A 20,671-nucleotide genomic window follows, 5' to 3' on the forward strand; every position below is an offset into this window, starting at 1 on the left:
TCCTGGCAGGCCCCACAGTAAGGCCTGGGCCCCCGGACGTTGCAGCCTTTCCTTCCAGACCAGTGGACAAGCCTGGTCTGGAACTATGCTCCTCTCCAGCCATGGCCAACCTGAACACCCCCACCCCCAGCCGCTGCCAGCCCCTGCCCTGGGGCTCTGCTGTGCCCCTCTCCAGCCCCTGGGCCCTCGAACAGCGCCCCCCTCCTCCCGGCTGTTAGCCTGGGAAGGGGGCCAGGCCCTGAGCTCAGACCTTGGCGATTCCAGAGTGTCTGAGGCCCAGAGCCAGCCCCGCCAGCACGGCCAGACGAAGGGAAAGGGGGGAGGTGGCAGGGTGGGCACCAAGAAGCCATTCCGAAGGGGCTGGCAGGGAAGCTGGGTTCTAGCTTTGTTCTTTCTGCTCCTCTTCTGGACCCCACAGACTTCCTCCTGGGACCTCCGTGAGCCCTGGCCAAAGGCTGTCCCCACCCTTGAGCCCTTTCCTCAAGAGGGGATTGGACCAGCACTAACGAGAAGTTACTTTGGGGCCCTGAGACCCCCACGTTTGCAAGGGAGACTGGGAAAGAGCTGGAAGGCCTGGGCTCCGGCCCCACCCGGCCTCCATCGTCAGTGTGACCCGGCAGGGCCACCTCTCTCCCTCAGCCTCGGTATCTCGCTCTACGCAGGCCTCCCCGCCCCGCCCCGCCCGGAGGAATCCGCGGCCGGCCCGACGGTCCCAGGTGAGGGCCTCTGGAAAGGGCCCAGCGCGGCCGCGGGTTCCGGCGGGGGCGGGCATCTGGGGTGGGGACCGTCCCCGCGCCACCCCCCACCCCCCAGCCTCCGCCCGCCTGCACACCCTCGCTTCTCCAGGCGGCAGAGACGACGCTTTAAACAACAACAAAAAAAACTGTGTCCCTGGCCCGGGGCCAGCGTCCCAGCCCCCCTCGCCGCCGCCGTGCCGCGCTCCAGCCAGGGAAAACAACTGCTCACTTCTCCCTGCGCCCTCCCCGCGCGCTCCCTGCCTCCCCGCGGCCGCGGGAGAGGAGCCCGGCCAGGGGGAGGCGCGGAGCGGGCCGGCCGCCCGGCCTTCCTCTCCCTCGCTCCTCCTCTCCGCCTCAACTTGCTCCGGCCTCCTCGCTCCTGCCTGAGTTCGGGGCCTGGGCTGGGCTTCGTCCTGGGGCTGGGAAGTTTCTGCGCTCCCCGCGGTCCAGTCTCCATCTCCGCGCCTCCCGCCGGGCCCCCGCGGTCCCCTCCCGCCCGCTTCCCCCGCTGCCCTCCCTTGCTGCCCCCTACCCTCTCCTGGGGCTCCCGGCCCTCTACTCCCTTCGGGCGCGGGCCCCTCGCCCCGCCCGGGCGCGCCCCCCCTCCCCCGGGTCCTGCGGCCCCGGATGCCCGGGCCCCGAGGGGCTGCTGGCGGCCTGGCCCCTGAGATGCGCGGGGCGGGGGCGGTGGGGCTGCTGGCGCTGCTGCTGCTGCTGCTGCTGCTGCTGGGCCTGGGCGGCAGGGTCGAGGGGGGGCCGGCCGGCGAGCGGGGCGCAGGCGGGGGCGGGGCGCTGGCCCGCGAGCGCTTCAAGGTGGTCTTTGCGCCGGTGATCTGCAAGCGGACCTGTCTCAAGGGCCAGTGTCGGGACAGTTGTCAGCAGGGCTCCAACATGACGCTTATCGGAGAGAACGGCCACAGCACAGACACGCTCACGGGCTCCGGCTTCCGCGTGGGTGAGGGCCGGGGGCACGGCTGGGGGCAGAAGAAGGACAGGCACCAGGCCCGGTGGGAGAGCTAGTGGGGTCTTGGCCTTAGAGACTGGGGGCTGAGGGTATAAAGGGCAGAGATCCGAGGGCCTGGGGGACCAGGGGCCTCAGGGAACTTGGGAGGCTGGAAATCTGGGGCCAGAGTTGGAGGGCTGCATGGAGGCCTGGACTTTGAAGCTTTGCGTTAGGGTTGGGGCCTAAGGGGTGGGGAAATGCAGAGGTCCTGGATGACACTGGCTTCCCAGAAGGTGCTGAGTTCTGAGCAGGAGCACACAGGGTTTTTGAGGAATGTGAGCCGGGGACAGGAAGCCTCAGAGAAGGGATAAATATTCCCCCAAGAAGCAGATTTGCTGGAAGAAACAAGAAAAGTCTTTACAAAATGTCTAAAGTAGGGCCTGCCAGAGTAGACACCTGCATTCCCTGGGACGAGGAGCTAAGGTCAGGGCTGGGGATGGGAGCCGGTTACTGGCAAGGTCTGAGAAGGGAGGGTGTTGAGGCCTAAAAGTAGGGTGCAGGCCTGAAGGTAGGGACTAGTTCGGGGTTCTCAGCCTCTCCTTTTCCAATGCCTCCCCATAGGCTCCTAACGTCCTGCCTCAGAGGCCCTCAGGGCTCCCCTCATCCTCCCCCAAGCCCCTACACCCTCCCCAGTTCAGCTTGGAGTCCACCCCCTCCCCAGCATCTCTCTTCAAAGGGTCAGGCCTGGGGCTCAGTCATCCTCCTGCTAGGCCCCGTGGGCCAGGCTCGGGGAGGTGTCCCAGTAGTAATTACCCTCCTGGACAGGGTAATTAGGCCAGGCCCGGGATGGCACCAGCAAAACAGCCCCTCTTACACATTCCTATATTCACTCACCCACTCACAGAGCTAAGGAACCCCACTCATGTGGCTCACGTTTCTCATGAGATGGGGTGTGCGTGCATGTGTCTGTGCGCATATTGCCCCTGTGTCTGGGGTCATGCCATGGGCATGGCGTGGCACACTGTGAAGTACCCGTCTTTGTGTTGTCTTGGGTGTGTGTCTCTAGTCGCTGTTAGAGAGTGTGTGGGAATGTTTTTGTTTTTGTGTTTTTGAGATGGAGTTTTGCTCTTGTTACCCAGGCTGGAGTGCAATGGCGCAATCTCAGCTCACTGCAACCTCCACCTCCCGGGTTCAAGTGATTCTCCTGCCTCAGCCTCCCAAGTAGCTGGGATTACAGGCATGCGCCACCACGCCTGGCCAATTTTTTTGTATTTAGTAGAGATGGAGTTTCACCATGTTGGTCAGCCTGGTCTCAAACTCCTGATCTCAAGTGATCTACCTGCCTCGGCCTCCCAAAGGGCTGGGATTACAGATGTGAGCCACTGCGCCCGGCCAAATGTATGGGAATGTTTATGTGAACCTGTGTTGGTGTCAGGATGAGTCTCTGTGTGTGTGACAAGAGGACTGTGGGTGTGAGTGTATGCGTGTCCCTCTCCCAGGCTCCCTGGCCATCCTGCCCAGGCTGCTGTCTCCATCTGTGCTGCCCACATCCCCCAGGCTCGGTGCCCAGGCCACAGTGGGCGGGTGTCATTGGGAGGTCACTCTCACCGCTGTGAGTGACTCACTGGGAGACAGGAAAAAGAGAATCCTACCTCCCCCAGCCCAGGACACACCCCTCTGCTCTGTGAGGCCTGGCCCCAAGAGGCCAGGCAGGATGGGCTGGGCTGGGATGTGCTTAGCCTGACCCTGAGGGCCATGGATGTGGGCTGTCCCTGTGAGGCCCTCCTGCCCTCCTGCCCTGGGAAGTGAGGGCAGCCATGGGGTGGGTAGGAGAAGGGCTGGGGCTTTGGGATGAGTCAGAGCCCCAAGGCTGGCAGTAGCACAGGTAGAAGGTGAGTATGGGACAGAAACAGACAAAGGTCCCATCCTCTCCCTCAGTCACTCTTTCATTCATTCCGCCGAACCCCCTGTGGGACCCAGAGCTGAGGCCAGCCTGGCCCTGCCTTCCAGAGTACCCTCTATAAGGAGGCAGACAGACAAGAACATAGCCAAGCAGGTGCCAGGCAGAGCTGGCCAGCGGGTGGTAAGGCAGGAGAGGGAGCTCAGGGGGGCCAGATAGGAGGAGAGGCTCCCTCCTGGTGGAGACACTGAGCTAGGGAGGATGAGATCTGCATATGTAGAGAGGGGGGGACGTGGGCCCCTGTTGTGGAGGGAAGGGCATGAATGAGGCCAGGAGGCAGGAGGCAGGCACATTTGCAAGAGGGAGGTGGGTCCTGGGGTGTGCAGTGCACAGGGAAGGAGCAGAGGGGGATGGGCTGAAAAGGTTCTGGTCCTTGGAGTGAGCTTCTGCCTGAGGCAAGTTTCTCTGGGACACTGAGATTGTGGACCAGCAGGAGAGGCTGGAAGCCAAGGAGGGGTCTGGGTGGCCAGGCCTGAGCCAGGGCAGGAGCAGTGGCCCTAGGGAGGAGGGGAGGCAGGTTCATGGGACATTAGAGGCTGTAACTGGGCAGGGGAGAGCAGGAGGGACGGAGCCGTGGGGGCTCAGCTGTGGATGCCTGGTGGCCAGGTGAAGAGGAGGTGGGGAGGCAGGATGCTGACTTCTGACAGTATGTCCTGGGCAGAGGTGCCTGAGAGAGCCCTGGAAAGGCTGGGGGCTATGTCTGTGTCTTGAGATGTGGACATCTTTGGCAGTGGTGAGGTGGGGGCCCCAGGATGGTGAAGAGGGAGAGGGTGGAGAGCAGGCAGAGAGGACTGAGGCCTGAAGGAGGGAAGGGTTTAGGGGAGAAGAGGAGGAGGCGCCAGGGACGGAGCCAATACCTTTGGAAGGCCCAAGGGGAAAGCCAGATCACCATAATTATTTGCTACCACTTATTAAGCACCCTTTGTGTACCAGGCCCTGGAGTAAGCATTTGTACAGCCCTTACCTCATCTGACCCACACATCTCTACAGATGAGGACGCTGGGGCACAGGGAGGGGACATGAGTTGCTCAGGGTCGCACAGCTGGCACATGGCTTAGCGAGGATTTAAATCCTGGACTTGAGACTCCAGAACCCAACATGGGTGTAAGGATGTTGGGGAACCTAGAGAGGGCAGTTTCCCTATGTAGGATGTATCTCAAAACCTGGCTTCCCAAGAGGACAGAGCCAGTGGGTGGCAAGGAAGTAGGGAGGAGGGGAAAGAGACAGGATGTGGGTGAGGGCCTGACCCCGCTCTTCTCCCCAGTGGTGTGCCCTCTCCCCTGCATGAATGGCGGCCAGTGCTCCTCGCGAAACCAGTGCCTGTGTCCCCCGGACTTCACCGGGCGCTTCTGCCAGGTGCCAGCAGGAGGAGCCGGCGGGGGTACTGGCGGCTCAGGCCCCGGCCTGAGCAGGGCGGGGGCCCTGTCCACAGGGGCGCTGCCGCCCCTGGCTCCGGAGGGCGACTCTGTGGCCAGCAAGCACGCCATCTACGCCGTCCAGGTGATCGCTGACCCTCCTGGGCCCGGGGACGGGCCTCCTGCCCAGCACGCAGCCTTCCTGGTGCCCCTAGGCCCGGGACAGATCTCAGCAGAAGGTACCAGGCAACTGGCATACCCGGGAAGGTCGCCAGTGGGTGGGTACTAGGGTGGCCAGGGCAAGGCAGGGTCAGCCCTGGAGGAGCTCAGCGCGGTGACCCGCGGCGCGGTGCGGGCAGCCCTGAGGCCACCGCGCCCGCCCCCAGTGCAGGCCCCGCCCCCCGTGGTGAATGTGCGCGTCCATCACCCGCCCGAGGCCTCGGTCCAGGTGCACCGCATTGAGAGCTCGAATGCCGAGGGCGCGGCCCCCTCCCAGCACCTACTGCCGCACCCCAAGCCTTCGCACCCCCGGCCGCCCACCCAGAAGCCCCTGGGCCGCTGCTTCCAGGACACTCTGCCCAAGCAGCCCGTGAGTGAATCCACAGTCGGGATTGGCCTTTCCTTCTCTCAGGGTTGCTCTGCGCCAACTCACTCGGACAGCAGAAAACTGAGGGGCGGGGGAAGAGGAAAAGGCCCAACCCTAACAGGCGGCGCCGGGGCGGGGTGCTCTGTAACCCCACCTCCCCCTCCTTCCCCTAGTGTGGCAGCAACCCCCTCCCCGGCCTCACCAAGCAGGAAGACTGCTGCGGTAGCATCGGCACTGCCTGGGGCCAGAGCAAGTGCCACAAGTGCCCCCAGCTGCAGTGTGAGTGCTTGGGCTCAGGGGGCGTTCCCCATCTGGTGGCCCCTCCCCACCCGTCCCACCCGTCCCTGCAGTGGGAGTCCCCAGATCACCAGATTCCTCTCTACATCTGCTGTGCCCCTCCCCAGTTCCCTCCTCACTCTCCCCAGCCAAGCTGTCCTCTCTCTGCAGACACAGGAGTGCAGAAGCCAGGGCCTGTACGTGGGGAAGTGGGTGCTGACTGCCCCCAGGGCTACAAGAGGCTCAACAGCACCCACTGCCAGGGTATGGCCAGCTAGGAGATTCTGTGGGCTGGAGGGGCAGGCCAACCATTACTGGGGGTGGGGAGGGTCCCGAGGTGGGCGAGAGAGGAGGTGGGGCTGGGGCAAGACCCTGAGGTCCTTGGAGCAGCCTGCTGTCACCCCATGGCCCCAGACCAGAGGGGCCAAACTTCCACTTACCACAGACATCAACGAGTGCGCAATGCCGGGCGTGTGTCGCCATGGTGACTGCCTCAACAACCCTGGCTCCTATCGCTGTGTCTGCCCACCTGGCCATAGTTTAGGCCCCTCCCGTTCACAGTGCATTGGTGAGACCTGGGGCTCAGGTTCCTGGGAGGTCACAAGGCATGGGTGGGAGCAAGGATCAGAGATCACAAGAGATCAGAGTGGGCTTAAGGGTTGACTGTAGGAGGAACAAGGCCCAGAGAGACAATAGGATCAGGGATCAGCGGGGTCCGGGGTCACATGAGATCTGCCATTAGCAGTCACGTGGGGTCAGGGATTACATAGAGTCAGAGTCATGCAGAACATAGGCTTGATGAGTAGGAGTGGTGAAGTCCAGAATAGCTAGAATCGGGAGTCAATGGCGTGAGTGGTCACATAAGTTTCAGGGGTCACATGAGTTCAGGGTCATATGGGGTCAGAGACCACAGGAGATCAAGGGTTGTCTGGGCCAGAGAGGCAAGGTCTGCAGCAGCTGGGCAGAGGGACGTGGGCAATGTGCAGGCTCAGATGTCCCTGCCCCCCACTGCCCCCTGCAGCAGACAAACCGGAGGAGAAGAGCCTGTGTTTCCGCCTGGTGAGCCCTGAGCACCAGTGCCAGCACCCACTGACCACCCGCCTGACCCGCCAGCTCTGCTGCTGCAGTGTCGGCAAGGCCTGGGGCGCGCGGTGTCAGCGCTGCCCAACAGATGGCACTGGTGAGTCAGGGTTACCCAGGGGTAGGGGGTTCATAGGTCCATGCACCTGTCCAGGAAATGCTCACTTTTGTGTCTGCTGTCTTGACTGCAGCTGCGTTCAAGGAGATCTGCCCAGCTGGGAAGGGATACCACATTCTCACCTCCCACCAGACGCTCACCATTCAGGGGGAAAGTGACTTTTCCCTTTTCCTGCACCCTGACGGGCCACCCAAGCCCCAGCAGCTTCCAGAGAGCCCTAGCCAGGCTCCACCACCTGAGGACACAGAGGAAGAGAGAGGTCTAGCCTGACCCCTTCTGATCCCTGACCCATGCCGAGCCCCTAGGCCTGACCCCTTGACCCGTGATCCACAGATCTGACCTCACAGTCTAACCCCCAATTCCTTATCCCTGACCCATCCACTGACCTCCCACCTGACCCTCTGACTCTTGACCCACATATTTGACCCTGAGCTATAACCTCCTAAGCCTTCTACAGCCTGACCTGTAACCCAAGGCCCATCAACCTGATCATGTGACTACTATGCAAACACACCCTAACCCCAGAATCTAACCCCTGACCCTTGACCTGGAGACATGATTGTTGAACTCCCAGAGACCCTAACTACAAATACTCAGCTGCTGATCCCAGATCTGACTCCCTTCTCCCACCCCAACACTTCATGGCCCCATCTTCTTCCCTTTTAGGGGTGACCACGGACTCAGTGAGTATGAGAACCCAGATGGGAGGGGTGGGCAGGCGAGGGACAGGAGGGCTCATGCTGCTGTCACCCGCAGCCGGTGAGTGAGGAGCGGTCAGTGCAGCAGAGCCACCCAACTGCCACCACGTCTCCTGCCCGGCCCTACCCCGGTGAGCTCGGCACTGTAGGGATGAGTCCTCAAGGGCTAAATCACTGGGTGGGCGGGGAGTTCATAGTTTAAGTACTCGGGGACAGTCAAGCTGGGGTGGGGCGCCGGGCCAAGACTGAAGTGGAAAGGGAAGCTTCAGTCAATATCGTCTCTGACCAGAGTGCACTGCCGCCCGCAGAGCTGATCTCCCGTCCCTCGCCCCCGACCATGCGCTGGTTCCTGCCGGACTTGCCTCCTTCCCGCAGCGCCGTGGAGATCGCGCCCACTCAGGTCACAGGTAAGGCCCGCTCAGCAAAGCCACGCCCTGCCTAGGCCACGCCCCCAGTTTAGTTTTCTCTCCTCCCTCCCGCCCCCAGGCATTCCCTAGCGCTAATAGGCTAGCGTGCATCCAGGGCTGAGCACTGGGGAAGCCTGGTGAGCACCAGAGATCCCACTGCCCTAAACGATCCAGGTAGCTGGTGGTTAGCCCATTCTGAGGGAGTTCATTCATTCAACAAATACTTATTAGTGTTACAGGTATTTTAGAATTTGTCTAGCAGGTTTCCCAGGTTTTTTTTTTTTTTGAGACGGAGTCTTGCTCTGTTGCCAGGCAGGAGTGCAGTGGCGCAATCTCGGCTCACTGCAGCCTCCGCCTCCCGGGTTCAAGCGATTCTCCTGCCTCAGCCTCCCGAGCAGCTGGAATTACAGGCATGCGCCACCACGTCCAGCTAATTTTTTTTTAGTAGAGACGGGGTTTCACCATGTTGGCCAGGATGGTCTCGATCTCTTGACCTCGTGATGCGCCCGCATCGGCCTTCCAAAGTGCTGGGATTACAGGCATGAACCACTGTTCCCAGCCCATAACTATCTTTCAAAATCTGTTCAGAAAGCCTTCTATCATTGCCACCCTACTTATTATCACAACCCTCAGAATTCCTTCCTACTTTGATTTTTTTTTTTTTTTTTTTTTTTTTTTTGAGATTGAGACGGAGTCTCGCTCTGTCGCCCAGGCTGGAGTGCCGTGGCGCCATCTCGGCTCACTGCAAGCTCTGCCTCCCAGGTTCACGCCATTCTCCTGCCTCAGCCTCCTGAGTAGCTGGGACTACAGGCTCCCGCCACCACACCCGACTAATTTTTTTGTGTATTTTTAGTAGACGCGGGGTTTCACCATGTTAGCCAGGATGGTCTTGATCTCCTGATCTTGTGATCCGCCCGCCTCGGCCTCCCAAAGTGCTGGGATTACAGGCGTGAGCCACCACGCCTGGCCCTGATTTAGTTTTTCATAGCATTTATAAGACATAGGAGATTCTGCTTATTGATCGGCTTGTTGCCTCTCCGCTCTGCAAGGACAGGAAATTTTTGTCTGTTTTTGTTCATGCAGTATCCCCAGCACCTCAACAGTGCCTGGCACATAGTAGGTGCTCAAGAAATATTTGGGTTCCTTTCTTTCTGTTTGGTTTGTTTTTTGAGACAGAGTCTCACCTTGTCACCTAGGCTGGAGTCCAGTGGCAGGATCATGGCTCACTGCAGCCTTGACCTCCTGGGCTCAAGTGATCCTCCAGCCTTGGCCTCCCAAAGTGCCAGGATTACAGGTGTGCGCCACCATGCTCTTTTTTTTTTTTTTTTTTTTCCGGCCTGGGGAGTTTTCCTGTGAAAACTGGGAAACTGTGGCAGGGTGCAGTGGCTCATGACTGTAATCTCAGCACTTTGGGAGGCTGAGGTGGGTGGATCACGAGGTCAAGAGATTGAGACCATTCTGGCCAACATAGTGAAACCCAGTCTCTACTAAAAATACAAAAAAAGAAAAAGAAAAGATTAGCTGGGTGTGGTGGTGCATGCCTGTAGTCCCAGCTACTCAGGAGAATCACTTGAACCTGGGAGATGGAGGTTTCAGTGAGCCGAGATCGTGCCACTGCACTCCGGCCTGGGGACAGAGTGAGACTCCATCTCAAAAAAAAAGAAAGATGGTTAGAAATGCCAGAGACATGAGGAAGGGAGGGGCATTCAGGTTGGGACAAGGATATCACAAGGGAAGTTAAGTTGGGCAAAGGCATGGAAGCATGAAACACTGGTGGAGGAGGGAGAACCCACACACAGGCCAGTGTCTCTGAACCAGGGGAAGTCCAGTGCATGGAGCCTTGTGAGGAGGCTTGAGTTTAATGCCAGAGGCTATGGGCAGTGTCTGCAGGATTTTGAGCATCATAATTGCTAGCTCAGACTGAGTAGTCCCTCTGTGCCAGGTGCTATCTGAAGAGTTTTACGTTCTAAATACCATTTAACCTTCTCATACTCTGCAAAATGAGCGTTGTTAGCCTCATTTTCCAGATGAGAAAGCTGAGCCTCAAAGAGGTTCAGTAACCTGCCCCAGGTCACACAGCTGAGCCGCATTCAAGCCCATGCCTGTGTGGGCTTCAAAAGCACAAGGAAACTGCCAACCCAACTGAAACCCTGATCCTCCATGAGCTCCTGGGGTTAGGGCTCAGGTGGGAGATGGCTGTTCTTGGGGACTTTGGGAATGTGGACAAGGCCCCTCAAAGGAGGGGCTGTTAAAGCAGCCTAAGGAGAGGTACTCCAGGCAAAGCCCACTGGCCAGGTGAGTTTGGGGCAGAGCAGAGTTCACTGTCATGGCCCAGGCTGCATGAAAGGAGTGAGGGGGAAGGGGTGTGGGAAATGAAACTGGTGAGCAGTGAGGATCCAAAGGAGGGGGAGGTTGGAGGCAGGGAGTCCTGGGCTTGGTGACAAAGAGAGTGAGGGGGGGAGGGGGGCAGTTCCTGGATCTGACTGCCTGTGCACAGCTTTGGCACTAGTTAGGATTCCCAGGAAACCAGCTCCTGCTAGTCTTGGGAGGCGGTAATCAACCCTTCTGGAATAGGGGGGTCGGGTCCCTGGGGCAAGGGCTTATGGAGTCACTGGGCTAGAGGACACTGGTGTGACTGAGGCTATAGAGTTTAAGGTATTGAGGTGACTGGGGAGAAAGGGGTTTTAGTCCCTTGGGTGGGAGTACTGGGACGACTGAGGGGCCCTGAGGGGATGTGGTTTGGTTTGAGGTGACTGGGGTCAGGGTCTTGCAGTAAACTGGGAATGGAAGTATCCGGGCCTGGGTGTGGGGGTGATACGGATGTCAGGGGCCTGGAATTCTAGTTTGGAGCTTTCTGGGGGTCTTGATATTGGGGTTATCTAAAAGAGAGAAATAGGACATCCTGGAGTTGGAGTATGGGCCTACAGGAACTTGAGGTCATGGTGTGACTGGGGTGTTGAGGTCTGCCCTGGGGATATGACAGAAGGTGAGCGCTCCCTGCTCCGCCCCTTGACCTGGCCGTGCCCGCAGAGACTGATGAGTGCCGACTGAACCAGAACATCTGTGGCCACGGAGAGTGCGTGCCGGGACCCCCAGACTACTCCTGCCACTGCAACCCCGGCTACCGGTCACATCCGCAGCACCGCTACTGCGTGGGTGAGCGCAGGCAGGCGGCGGGCGTGCAGGTGGGTAGTGGAGGGAGGGGGACCCCAGATAACGACGCTTCCTTTGACTTTTCTCGGCCTACCCGTTCTTCTCAGATGTGAACGAGTGCGAGGCAGAGCCCTGTGGCCCGGGGAGGGGCATCTGCATGAACACCGGCGGCTCCTACAATTGCCACTGCAACCGCGGCTATCGCCTGCACGTGGGCGCCGGGGGGCGCTCGTGCGTGGGTGAGCGCCGCCAGGGCGGGGGCGGCCCTGGGTGGGAAGGGCTCTCCTCCAGACCGCCGTGTAATCCCTCCCCTTGCCCGCCGCCTCCTACACCCCCTTCGTGGCCCCTTCCTCCCGCACAGACCTGAACGAATGCGCCAAGCCCCACCTGTGCGGCGACGGCGGCTTCTGCATCAACTTTCCCGGTCACTACAAGTGCAACTGCTACCCCGGCTACCGGCTCAAAGCCTCCCGGCCTCCTGTGTGCGAAGGTGAGGGGACCCCATTCAGACCAAAGAAGGGGCTCCTTAGCTGTCTCTCCACCTGGGGTGGGGCTGGGGGGGCCTGCATTTTTTTTTTTTTTTTTTTTTTTGAGACGGAGTCTCCCTCTGTCGCCCAGGCTGGAGTACGGTGGTGAGATCTTGGCTCACTGCAACCTCCGCCTCCCGGGTTCAAGCGATTCTCCTGCCTCAGCCTCCCGAGTAGCTGGGATTACAGGCGCCCGCCACCACGCCTAATTTTTGTATTTTTAGTAGAGACGGGGTTTCGCCATGTTGGCAAGGCTGGTCTCGAACTCCTGACCTCAGGTGATCCACCCGCCTCGGCCTCCCAAAGTGCTGGGATTACAGGCGTGTGCCACAGCACCCGGCCTGTATGCTCGCCTCTGGGACTCTCAGAGGTTGGGGTCCGGGAGCCTCGTTGATCTGTGTGGGAGGAAGGCCCTGCTGTGGACGCTGGGAGCCGGGCCAACCGCGTTGTCCCCAGATTGGTCCTCTTCCTTCTGCCTCCCGTGCAGACATCGACGAGTGCCGGGACCCGAGCTCTTGCCCGGATGGCAAATGCGAGAACAAGCCCGGGAGCTTCAAGTGCATCGCCTGTCAGCCCGGCTACCGCAGCCAGGGGGGCGGGGCCTGTCGCGGTGAGGGCGGGGCCCGGAGGCGAGTGGGTGGGGCCGTCGGGTGCCTCCCCTAGTCTGGCTCCGCTGGGGGCGGGGCGGGGTAGCGGTGGTGATTGGCGTCTGGGGGCGGGACCTTCCGGGAGTAGAGGCTGCCCTCTCAACCCCGCGTTCCAGGGAGGAGACCCACACCCCCGCGCGGTGCGCAGTCCGCCTTCCGGTGGGGCAGAGTCCGAGGCTAGGTTTTTCCGCCGCAGACGTGAACGAGTGCGCCGAGGGCAGCCCCTGCTCGCCTGGCTGGTGCGAGAACCTCCCGGGCTCCTTCCGCTGCACCTGTGCCCAGGGCTACGCGCCCGCGCCCGACGGCCGCAGTTGCTTGGGTGAGCGCCAGGACACCCGCCCCGGGCCTCCGCCGCCCCCTACGCGCTGAAGCCGGGGAGCGGGTCACGCTGTCTGTAAACAGTGGGTGGAAGGTGGCTCATTCATCCCCAGGTGACTCTGCTCACTCATTTTCTCAACGAACCTTGCCAAGGAAGTCACCACTAGAATTTCCACGTGGGAAGGGTTTCAGGGGGCAGAGCTCGAAGCTGCGTTTGCAAAGCATGTTACTTAAATTTGAAGGAAAAAAGATATCAAAGAATGAGGGCAGACGATAGTACTCCCCCCTGCACTCATGTTTATTATACACCAAGAGGCGGGGCTGGGGGCTGGGACTCAGAGAAAACTGGAGAAGGAAAGACACAGACTGTAGCATGCAGTGTTGGGCCTGGATGGAGCTGGGCTGCTTTCTGGAGACACAGCGGGATGGGAGGAAGGAGGCCTGGGTCATCTTAAAGAATCACTAGGAATTAGGCAAGAAAGGAGGAGGAGAGGAACAGCATGCCAGGCACAGGGGCTGGCACTGGCAGATCAGAGGTGAGACAGAGGGTGGGGTGTTGGGGAACTGTAAGGAATGACCAGGGTATGGGGGCTGAGTCTGGCTGGGGAGGTGCAGATCCCCATCCCTTGGAGGGCCCCCTCATTCCTGCCTGGGAGGTTGTGCTTCACCCAGAAGGTGTTAGAGAGGGCACCTGACGCATTTTAAGTGTAAGAGTGACAAGATTTGCCATTTGTTTTAGAACGTTCCCTGCTGCTGATTGTGGAGGGAGGTCTCTTGGAGAGACTTAGGGCGGAGACAGTGGTGGACAGGATGAGTGGTGGGCTCAGGATGGCCATGAGACGATGATATTGGAGAAATATTAGACCTCCTGGGTTTTTTAACTGGATGTCAAGTGAAAGCGAGGGTGGTAACGACCCCTCCCCGTTTCCAGTTTGGGTGAGTGAGGGGGTGGTGCTGCTCACTGGGAATGGGTCCTCATGCATGGGCATGTTTGGGAGGGAAAATGCTGAGCTCTACATTGGACAAATTGAGTGGATCGTGCCTGTGAGCCTGTCAGCAGGAAATGCCAGCATACCCACCTGGAATGATGGACCATGGACCGGGGGAGCTATGGAGTCTTGGGTGGGCCTGCTTAGCCAACCCAAGGTGGGTTGGGTAAGCAGAGCATCTAGCAGAGCCTTGTGGACACTGACAGTTCAGGGGCAGGCTGGGGAAGGCGTTGGAGGAGATGGGGGGAGGGATGGTAGGGGCGCCTGAGGGGCACCATCTGGGAAGCTGGGGAGGACATATTTCTAGGGAAGGTGGAGGATGAGCTAAGTGCAATAGAGAGGTTCTTGTCAAATAATAACTGGTGAGACAATAAGTCTTAGGACAAGACTTAGGGGTCTGCCCCCTAATCCTACATGGAAATCCTAGTGATGCCTTCCTTGGCAAGAAGGTCCCTGGTGGCCTTGGCAGGGTAGCTTTTGGGATATGATGGGGACAGAGGCCAGGATATGTGGGCAGCAAGTGAGGAAGAGCAAGACCTGGGGACTCTTGCTCTTCCTAAGTGGGGCTTTGGTATAGGCTGAGGAGGTGATGCCAGGAGAGTGGACCAGGAGACGAGGGCAGGGTCAGGAGACGAGGGAGGAGAGCCAGCGGGCAGCTGGCTGTGGACAGGGGAAGGGACATCTCTTACTGTAACAGGAGCAGGAGGGGAATGGATGTAGATAACCATGTTCAGTGGGTTAAGGGCGATTACCTTTAATTCTCTCAATACACAGTGAAGGGCCTGGGTTGAGTAGGGGACTCAGGAGAACAGTGGCGATTTAGAAGTGTCCCAGGGCATGGGGCTGCCTAGGGGCTTTATGGAAGTCAAAGCTCGAGAGGAGTCGGAGAGGGAGGTGCCAGCCACATGAGGCTCTGCTGGACTGAGGCTGAAGCACGTGGCTATGGCCCAGCGCGCTCGGCTTGGTGGCTGCTCCAGTCCCACCCTGCACCCAGGCTCCACAGGCCACAGCTCTGACCAGAGACTGGGCATTGCCAGACCAGTGAGGAGGAAGGAGAGGTGTTTATGGATCAGGGACGGGAGTCCTAGGGATCATGAGCCCTGGGCTCCAGCTGGGAACTATCAGAGTCTGGGGGTGTCAGGCAAGCTCGGAGGACTGAGAGGGAGACCACCAAGCCCTGTGAGAGAGAAGGTGGAGGTGAGGACTTGAGAACCGTGGAAAGAAAGCAGCCTCTGAGGGCCCCAGGGTGGAGCAAATCTGAGTGATGAAAATCCCCTTGGGACCCTGAGAGTGAGGGGAAGGTCACAGAAGCCGAGAGATCCAGGAATGTGAGGTCAGAGGCTGACCTGGTTGTCCACGCGGATGTTCGAAACTCCCAGGATGGAGAGAAAAACAGAGCAGGAGGAACGAGGAAGGTGGGTGCTGACAGCCACAGGAGGGCTGAGGCTGCAGGAGGCCGGCGGCACCTCAGAGGCAGAGCTGTGGCTTGGAGGGGTCTGGGGTGTGGGCAATAACTGGCTCCACCAGAGAGGCCTCAGGAAAGTGTGTCCTGGGGGAGGGTCAAGTTCCTTTACTGCCTGAGCAGAAGAAAGTGGGAAAGACAAGGATAGGGAGTTTATCCACCCGGGAAAAAGGGAGCCATGGCGGGTGAGGGAAGGGTGGGAGCAGCAGTGAAAGCGGCTGGGCAGGGACAGAGGGTAGGGAAGGCTGGAGAGGCTCTTTAGCATCAGACCTGGCCTAGGGACCCTGGCAGCACCTGACCTCGTCACCAGGGCACTGTGTGCCACCCAGAAGCAGGGTGAGGCCTGTGCTTCTGAGTGCTGCTGGCCTCAGCTCTGGTGCTCCAGGCCATTGCGCAGAAGTGAGAAAAGACTAGTAGAAACCCAAGACCACCCAGCCTGGTCCTCTGACACCCCCTGTGCCCTGCAGATGTGGACGAGTGTGAGGCTGGGGACGTGTGTGACAATGGCATCTGCACCAACACACCAGGATCTTTCCAGTGTCAGTGCCTCTCTGGCTACCATCTGTCCAGGGACCGGAGCCACTGCGAGGGTGAGGGATCTTAGAGCTGGGGTGCTGACCTGTCCCTCCCTACCCCAGGACCCTCACCCCCCGAGGTCCAGTCCTAATCCAGATCTCAGGTGGGGCATAGGGGCGTGGGACTGACCCAGGGCTCTGGGGGAAAGCTTTGGCTGCCTCAGGCTGGGGTTGGTTATCAGCCCCTGAGATTCTCCACCCCTTCTATCCCCTACAGACATTGATGAGTGTGACTTCCCTGCAGCCTGCATTGGGGGTGACTGCATCAATACCAATGGCTCCTACAGATGTCTTTGCCCCCAGGGGCATCGGCTGGTGGGTGGCAGGAAATGCCAAGGTATGGGGGACTGGCTGAGGGTTCCTGAGGGATGTGGCAGGGAGCAGTAATTCCCTAGACACACTGTGGCCTTTCTCTATCTATCCATCCGTCCATCCATCCATCCATCCTTCTATCCTTCTATCCATCCATCCTTCTATCCTTCTATCCATCCATCCTTCCATCCATCCTTCTATCCTTCTATCCATCCATCCTTCTATCCTTCTATCCATCCGTCCATCCATCCATCCTTCTATCCTTCTATCCATCCGTCCATCCATCCATCCTTCTATCCTTCTATCCATCCATCCTTCCATCCATCCTTCTATCCTTCTATCCATCCATCCTTCCATCCATCCTTCTATCCTTCTATCCATCCATCCTTCTATCCTTCTATCCATCCATCCTTCCATCCATCCTTCCATTCATCCACCCATCCATCTGCTCAGCCTTCCAGTCTTTCACCTAGAATAACAATGATCACAGTAAACATGACAGTTAGTGCTATCGTGGTGCTTACTATGTGCCAGGCACTCTGTTAAGCTCTTTACAGATATTAATGTATTGGTCTTCCCCATCAACTCACCCATACACATGCATTCATCCAACAAAAGTTTAGGCTGAGCGCAGTGGCTCAAGCTGGGGGCGGTGGCTCACGCCTGTAATCCCAGCACTTTGGGAGGCTGAGGCGGGCGGATCATGAGGTCAGGAGTTCAAGACCAGCCTGGCCAATATGGTGAAACCCCATCTCTACTAAAAATACAAAAATTAGCTGGGTGTGATGGCGCGCGCCTGTAGTCCCAGCTACTCGGGAGGCTGAGGCAGAAGAATCGCTTGAAGATAGGAGGCAGAGGTTGCAGTGAGCCGAGATCACGCCACTGTACTCCAGCCTGGGCAACAGAGAGAGATTCCATCTCAAAAAAAAAAAAAAACAAAAAAAAAAACAGTTTATTGAGCACCTACTATTTTCTAGGTTCTGTGCTTTGTACTAGGTAATCAGCAATCACCCAGGGCTCCCAGCTAGGGGAGGCCGACATGTAAACTGATTCTGACAGTTCAGGGTTCTGGGTGCCAAGAAAGGTATGGACTAATGATTAATTGCAATGGGGAGGTAAATGTTGAACTGGACTGAACTGGACTGAAACGTAAGTAGGAGTTCCCTAAGCATGGGAAAGGCAAGGCACGAGAAGTCATTCCAGGACCAAAGAGCAGTAATTGCAAAGCATAGAGATCTGGAAGGAGCTAGTTGTGTTTACAGAGGAGGCGAGGGTGCCCTGAGCACAGAGTTGGGGAGTGGAGGGTGGTCTAGAGTAAGGTGTGATGAGACCTAAAGGTATCGGAAGCTCAATTTGAAAGGCCTCAAATGCCAAGCTGAGTTTAGTGGCATTTGAGGCCTTTCCATTTGGGCTTCCGATACCTTTAGGTCTTGTAAGATTAGTGGGAGCCACTGAAGGTGTTATGAAGGACAGCAGCGAATGTCCACGTGCACATTCAGACACATGAACAGACACAGCAGACTTCCTGCTGTACATACTTTGAAACCAAAGTGGAAATTCAGGTTCTGAACTTGTGTGAGGCCCTTGAGGTGCAGCCCCAGGGAAAGAGGGGCTGGGTTTCCAGCTGCGCTACTCTTGCCCTGCAGACATAGATGAGTGCAGCCAGGACCCGGGCCTGTGCCTTCCCCATGGGGCCTGCAAGAACCTTCAGGGCTCCTATGTGTGTGTCTGCGATGAGGGCTTCACTCCCACCCAGGACCAGCACGGTTGTGAGGGTGAGTGTCCTCCCAGCTCCTCCCTCAGACTGGACAACTCCCCTGAGCTGCAGCTGGGATTCAGAGATGTGTCCTGGCCCCACCCTCCTAAATTTGGGGAACCGGAAGAAGTCCCTTTTGGCTGAGGGAGTCTGGTGGGGCCAGACCATGAAGGGCCACGTTGAGAACAGAGCCAGCTCTCAGGAGGAGGCTAAGGGGAGCCAGGGCATGTGGGGGGAAAACCTGTGGTGGGTGGGCAGGGTGGACAGGGCCAAGGGGGTCTGTGCACGACCCTGAGCTGCGGTCCGCCCCTCAGAGGTGGAGCAGCCCCACCACAAGAAGGAATGCTACCTGAACTTCGATGACACAGTGTTCTGCGACAGCGTATTGGCCACCAACGTGACCCAGCAGGAGTGCTGCTGCTCTCTGGGGGCCGGCTGGGGCGACCACTGCGAAATCTACCCCTGCCCAGTCTACAGCTCAGGTCAGGAGCCGGGCAGGCCCCTTCCCAGGTCTTCAGTTTCTTCATCTGGAAGCCAAATGTGGGAAATGGCGCCCCCTGGCGGTTGGGAAATAGGCGGCGGGCTGCAGCCCTAAGCCCACGCGCGCGCTCAGTCCTGCCTCTTCCCTCCCCACGGCCGCCCTGCCCCTGCAGCCGAGTTCCACAGCCTCTGCCCAGACGGAAAGGGCTACACCCAGGACAACAACATCGTCAACTACGGCATCCCAGCCCACCGTGGTAAGCGCCCTGCGGCTCCGCCCGCCCCGCGCCCTCTCACCCCGGGTTGGGCTCGCCCGGATCCCGCCGGGGCTCGCTGGGTCAGCTGTCCGCGCCGGGTAAGCCCCGCCCTGTAGGCCCCGCCCCTCCTGTAGGCCCCGCCCGGGGATGGCATCGCTCCGGTGGTGCGCCCAGCCCACGCCTCCGGCCTGCGGCTGCGGGACCGGAGCGGCCAGTGTTTGTCACCCCGCAGACATCGACGAGTGCATGTTGTTCGGGTCGGAGATTTGCAAGGAGGGCAAGTGCGTGAACACGCAGCCTGGCTACGAGTGCTACTGCAAGCAGGGCTTCTACTACGACGGGAACCTGCTGGAATGCGTAGGTGAGCTCAGCCCCCCGGCGGCCGTGGGGAAGCCGCAGGGAGACACGCGCCACCGCTCCCATCCCAGGCCTGCCCCTGCCACCCACGCTTTTCCTCCCTGCAGACGTGGACGAGTGCCTGGACGAGTCCAACTGCCGGAACGGAGTGTGTGAGAACACCCGCGGCGGCTACCGCTGTGCCTGCACGCCCCCGGCCGAGTACAGTCCCGCCCAGCGCCAGTGCCTGAGTCCGGAAGAGATGGGTGAGGCCCGGGCCGGGGAGTGGGGTACGCGGGAGGGGCGGGGCCCGGGCCGAGCTGTGACGGCCCCCACCCACCCCCTCGCTGTTCGTAGACGTGGACGAGTGCCAGGACCCGGCAGCCTGCCGCCCTGGCCGCTGCGTCAACCTGCCGGGCTCCTACCGCTGCGAGTGTCGCCCGCCCTGGGTGCCCGGGCCCTCCGGCCGCGATTGCCAGCTCCCCGAGAGCCCGGCCGGTGAGGGCGAGGGTTGGCCTTGGCCGACCCCGGGGCCCTGTCCGTCACGTGGCCCCCGCGCAGGTGGGCTGGGGCGGAGGCGGGCGGTCCCTGCCTTGGGCCCCTCTCTGATGCCAGGTGTCTTCCGCAGAGCGTGCCCCGGAGCGGCGCGACGTGTGCTGGAGCCAGCGCGGAGAGGACGGCATGTGTGCTGGCCCCCTGGCCGGGCCTGCCCTCACCTTCGACGACTGCTGCTGCCGCCAGGGCCGCGGCTGGGGCGCCCAATGCCGACCGTGCCCGCCGCGCGGCGCAGGTAAGGCAGTCGGGGAGGATGGGGGCCAGGGCCCGGGGACCCGGACGTCGCTGACCAGTTCTGCTCCTCCCAGGGTCCCAGTGCCCGACATCGCAGAGCGAGAGCAATTCCTTCTGGGACACGAGCCCCCTGCTGCTGGGGAAGCCCCCAAGAGGTGAGTGCTGCCGGGTCGGGCGGTGGCGGGGTTGGTAGCCTTTGGCCGGGGCTCAGTGTTGAAGTCTATATTGTCCCGGGCCACGTAGATGAGGACAGTTCAGAGGAGGATTCAGACGAGTGTCGCTGCGTGAGTGGCCGCTGTGTGCCGCGGCCGGGCGGCGCCGTGTGCGAGTGTCCTGGCGGCTTCCAGCTCGACGCCTCCCGCGCCCGCTGCGTGGGTGAGCCGGGCTTCCGGGGTGGGGGCAGGGGCGGGGCCGGTGGTGAGGAGCCTCCTGGAGGCTCAGCGAAGCCGCACCTGTCGCCCCCACCTTCAGATATCGACGAGTGTCGAGAGCTGAACCAGCGCGGGCTGCTGTGTAAGAGCGAGCGCTGCGTGAACACCAGCGGCTCCTTCCGCTGCGTCTGCAAAGCCGGCTTCGCGCGCAGCCGCCCGCACGGGGCCTGCGTTCCCCAGCGCCGCCGCTGACGCCGCCCTCGGCCCAGACCTCGGTGATCACTGAGGGATTTCCGCGAGCTCGGCCTCACTCCTGCCCCGACTTGTGGCTCGGACCCAGGGACCTTCGGGGCCCGCAGACCCTCCGGGCGCCTTGAGACCCGAGGCGCCCCTACCAGCCCCCCTCCCCGGTTGGTGAGAGGTTGTAAGGTCTCCGGCGGGCGCTGCCTGCCTTCCTCCCTCCCAGAGGGTGTTTCCTAGAAACTGATAAATCAGATCGTGCCTCTTTACCCTTGGCTTTCGAAGCAAATTGATGTTCA

The 20,671-nt window shown here is 60.1% G+C and overlaps 1 protein-coding gene and 1 pseudogene across 2 annotated transcripts; both read left to right on the forward strand.

Annotated features, from left to right (window-relative positions):
* The first annotated feature begins 963 nt into the window (after nucleotides 1-963).
* On the forward strand, nucleotides 964-20,641 carry LTBP3 (latent transforming growth factor beta binding protein 3). Of its 2 annotated transcripts, XM_054440677.2 has the most exons (28): nucleotides 964-1,692; nucleotides 4,905-5,234; nucleotides 5,382-5,584; nucleotides 5,755-5,860; nucleotides 6,029-6,121; nucleotides 6,303-6,425; nucleotides 6,879-7,037; nucleotides 7,129-7,314; nucleotides 7,722-7,738; nucleotides 7,812-7,884; nucleotides 8,062-8,160; nucleotides 11,191-11,316; nucleotides 11,421-11,552; nucleotides 11,675-11,803; nucleotides 12,328-12,450; nucleotides 12,684-12,806; nucleotides 15,724-15,846; nucleotides 16,049-16,168; nucleotides 17,790-17,918; nucleotides 18,214-18,381; nucleotides 18,553-18,636; nucleotides 18,869-18,997; nucleotides 19,101-19,238; nucleotides 19,330-19,470; nucleotides 19,601-19,762; nucleotides 19,836-19,916; nucleotides 20,005-20,136; nucleotides 20,233-20,641. In XM_054440677.2, the coding sequence occupies exons 1-28, from the start codon at nucleotides 1,365-1,367 to the stop codon at nucleotides 20,382-20,384; spliced, it is 3,909 nt and encodes a 1,302-aa protein (XP_054296652.2). In that variant the 5' UTR covers nucleotides 964-1,364; the 3' UTR covers nucleotides 20,385-20,641. The 2 variants fall into 2 exon arrangements, with proteins under 2 accessions (XP_054296652.2, XP_054296653.2); XM_054440678.2 differs by lacking the exon at nucleotides 19,330-19,470 and having other exon boundaries at nucleotides 1,087-1,692.
* On the forward strand, nucleotides 8,389-8,431 carry LOC129009121 (U7 small nuclear RNA; annotated as a pseudogene).
* Nucleotides 20,642-20,671: the final 30 nt, after the last annotated feature.

Source organism: Pongo pygmaeus, chromosome 9, assembly GCF_028885625.2.
Source record: "Pongo pygmaeus isolate AG05252 chromosome 9, NHGRI_mPonPyg2-v2.0_pri, whole genome shotgun sequence".
NCBI lineage: Eukaryota > Metazoa > Chordata > Mammalia > Primates > Hominidae > Pongo > Pongo pygmaeus.

What these genes read in the sequence shown, in the direction of transcription:
- LTBP3 (XM_054440677.2), top strand. Translation starts at nt 1,365, where the DNA reads ATGCCCGGGCCCCGAGGGGCTGCTGGCGGCCTGGCCCCTGAGATGCGC. An exon ending in CGGGGGGCGCTCGTGCGTGG is followed by an intron (nt 11,553 to 11,674) that starts GTGAGCGCCGCC and finishes CCTCCCGCACAG; the next exon opens with ACCTGAACGAATGCGCCAAG. An exon ending in GGACCGGAGCCACTGCGAGG is followed by an intron (nt 15,847 to 16,048) that starts GTGAGGGATCTT and finishes TATCCCCTACAG; the next exon opens with ACATTGATGAGTGTGACTTC.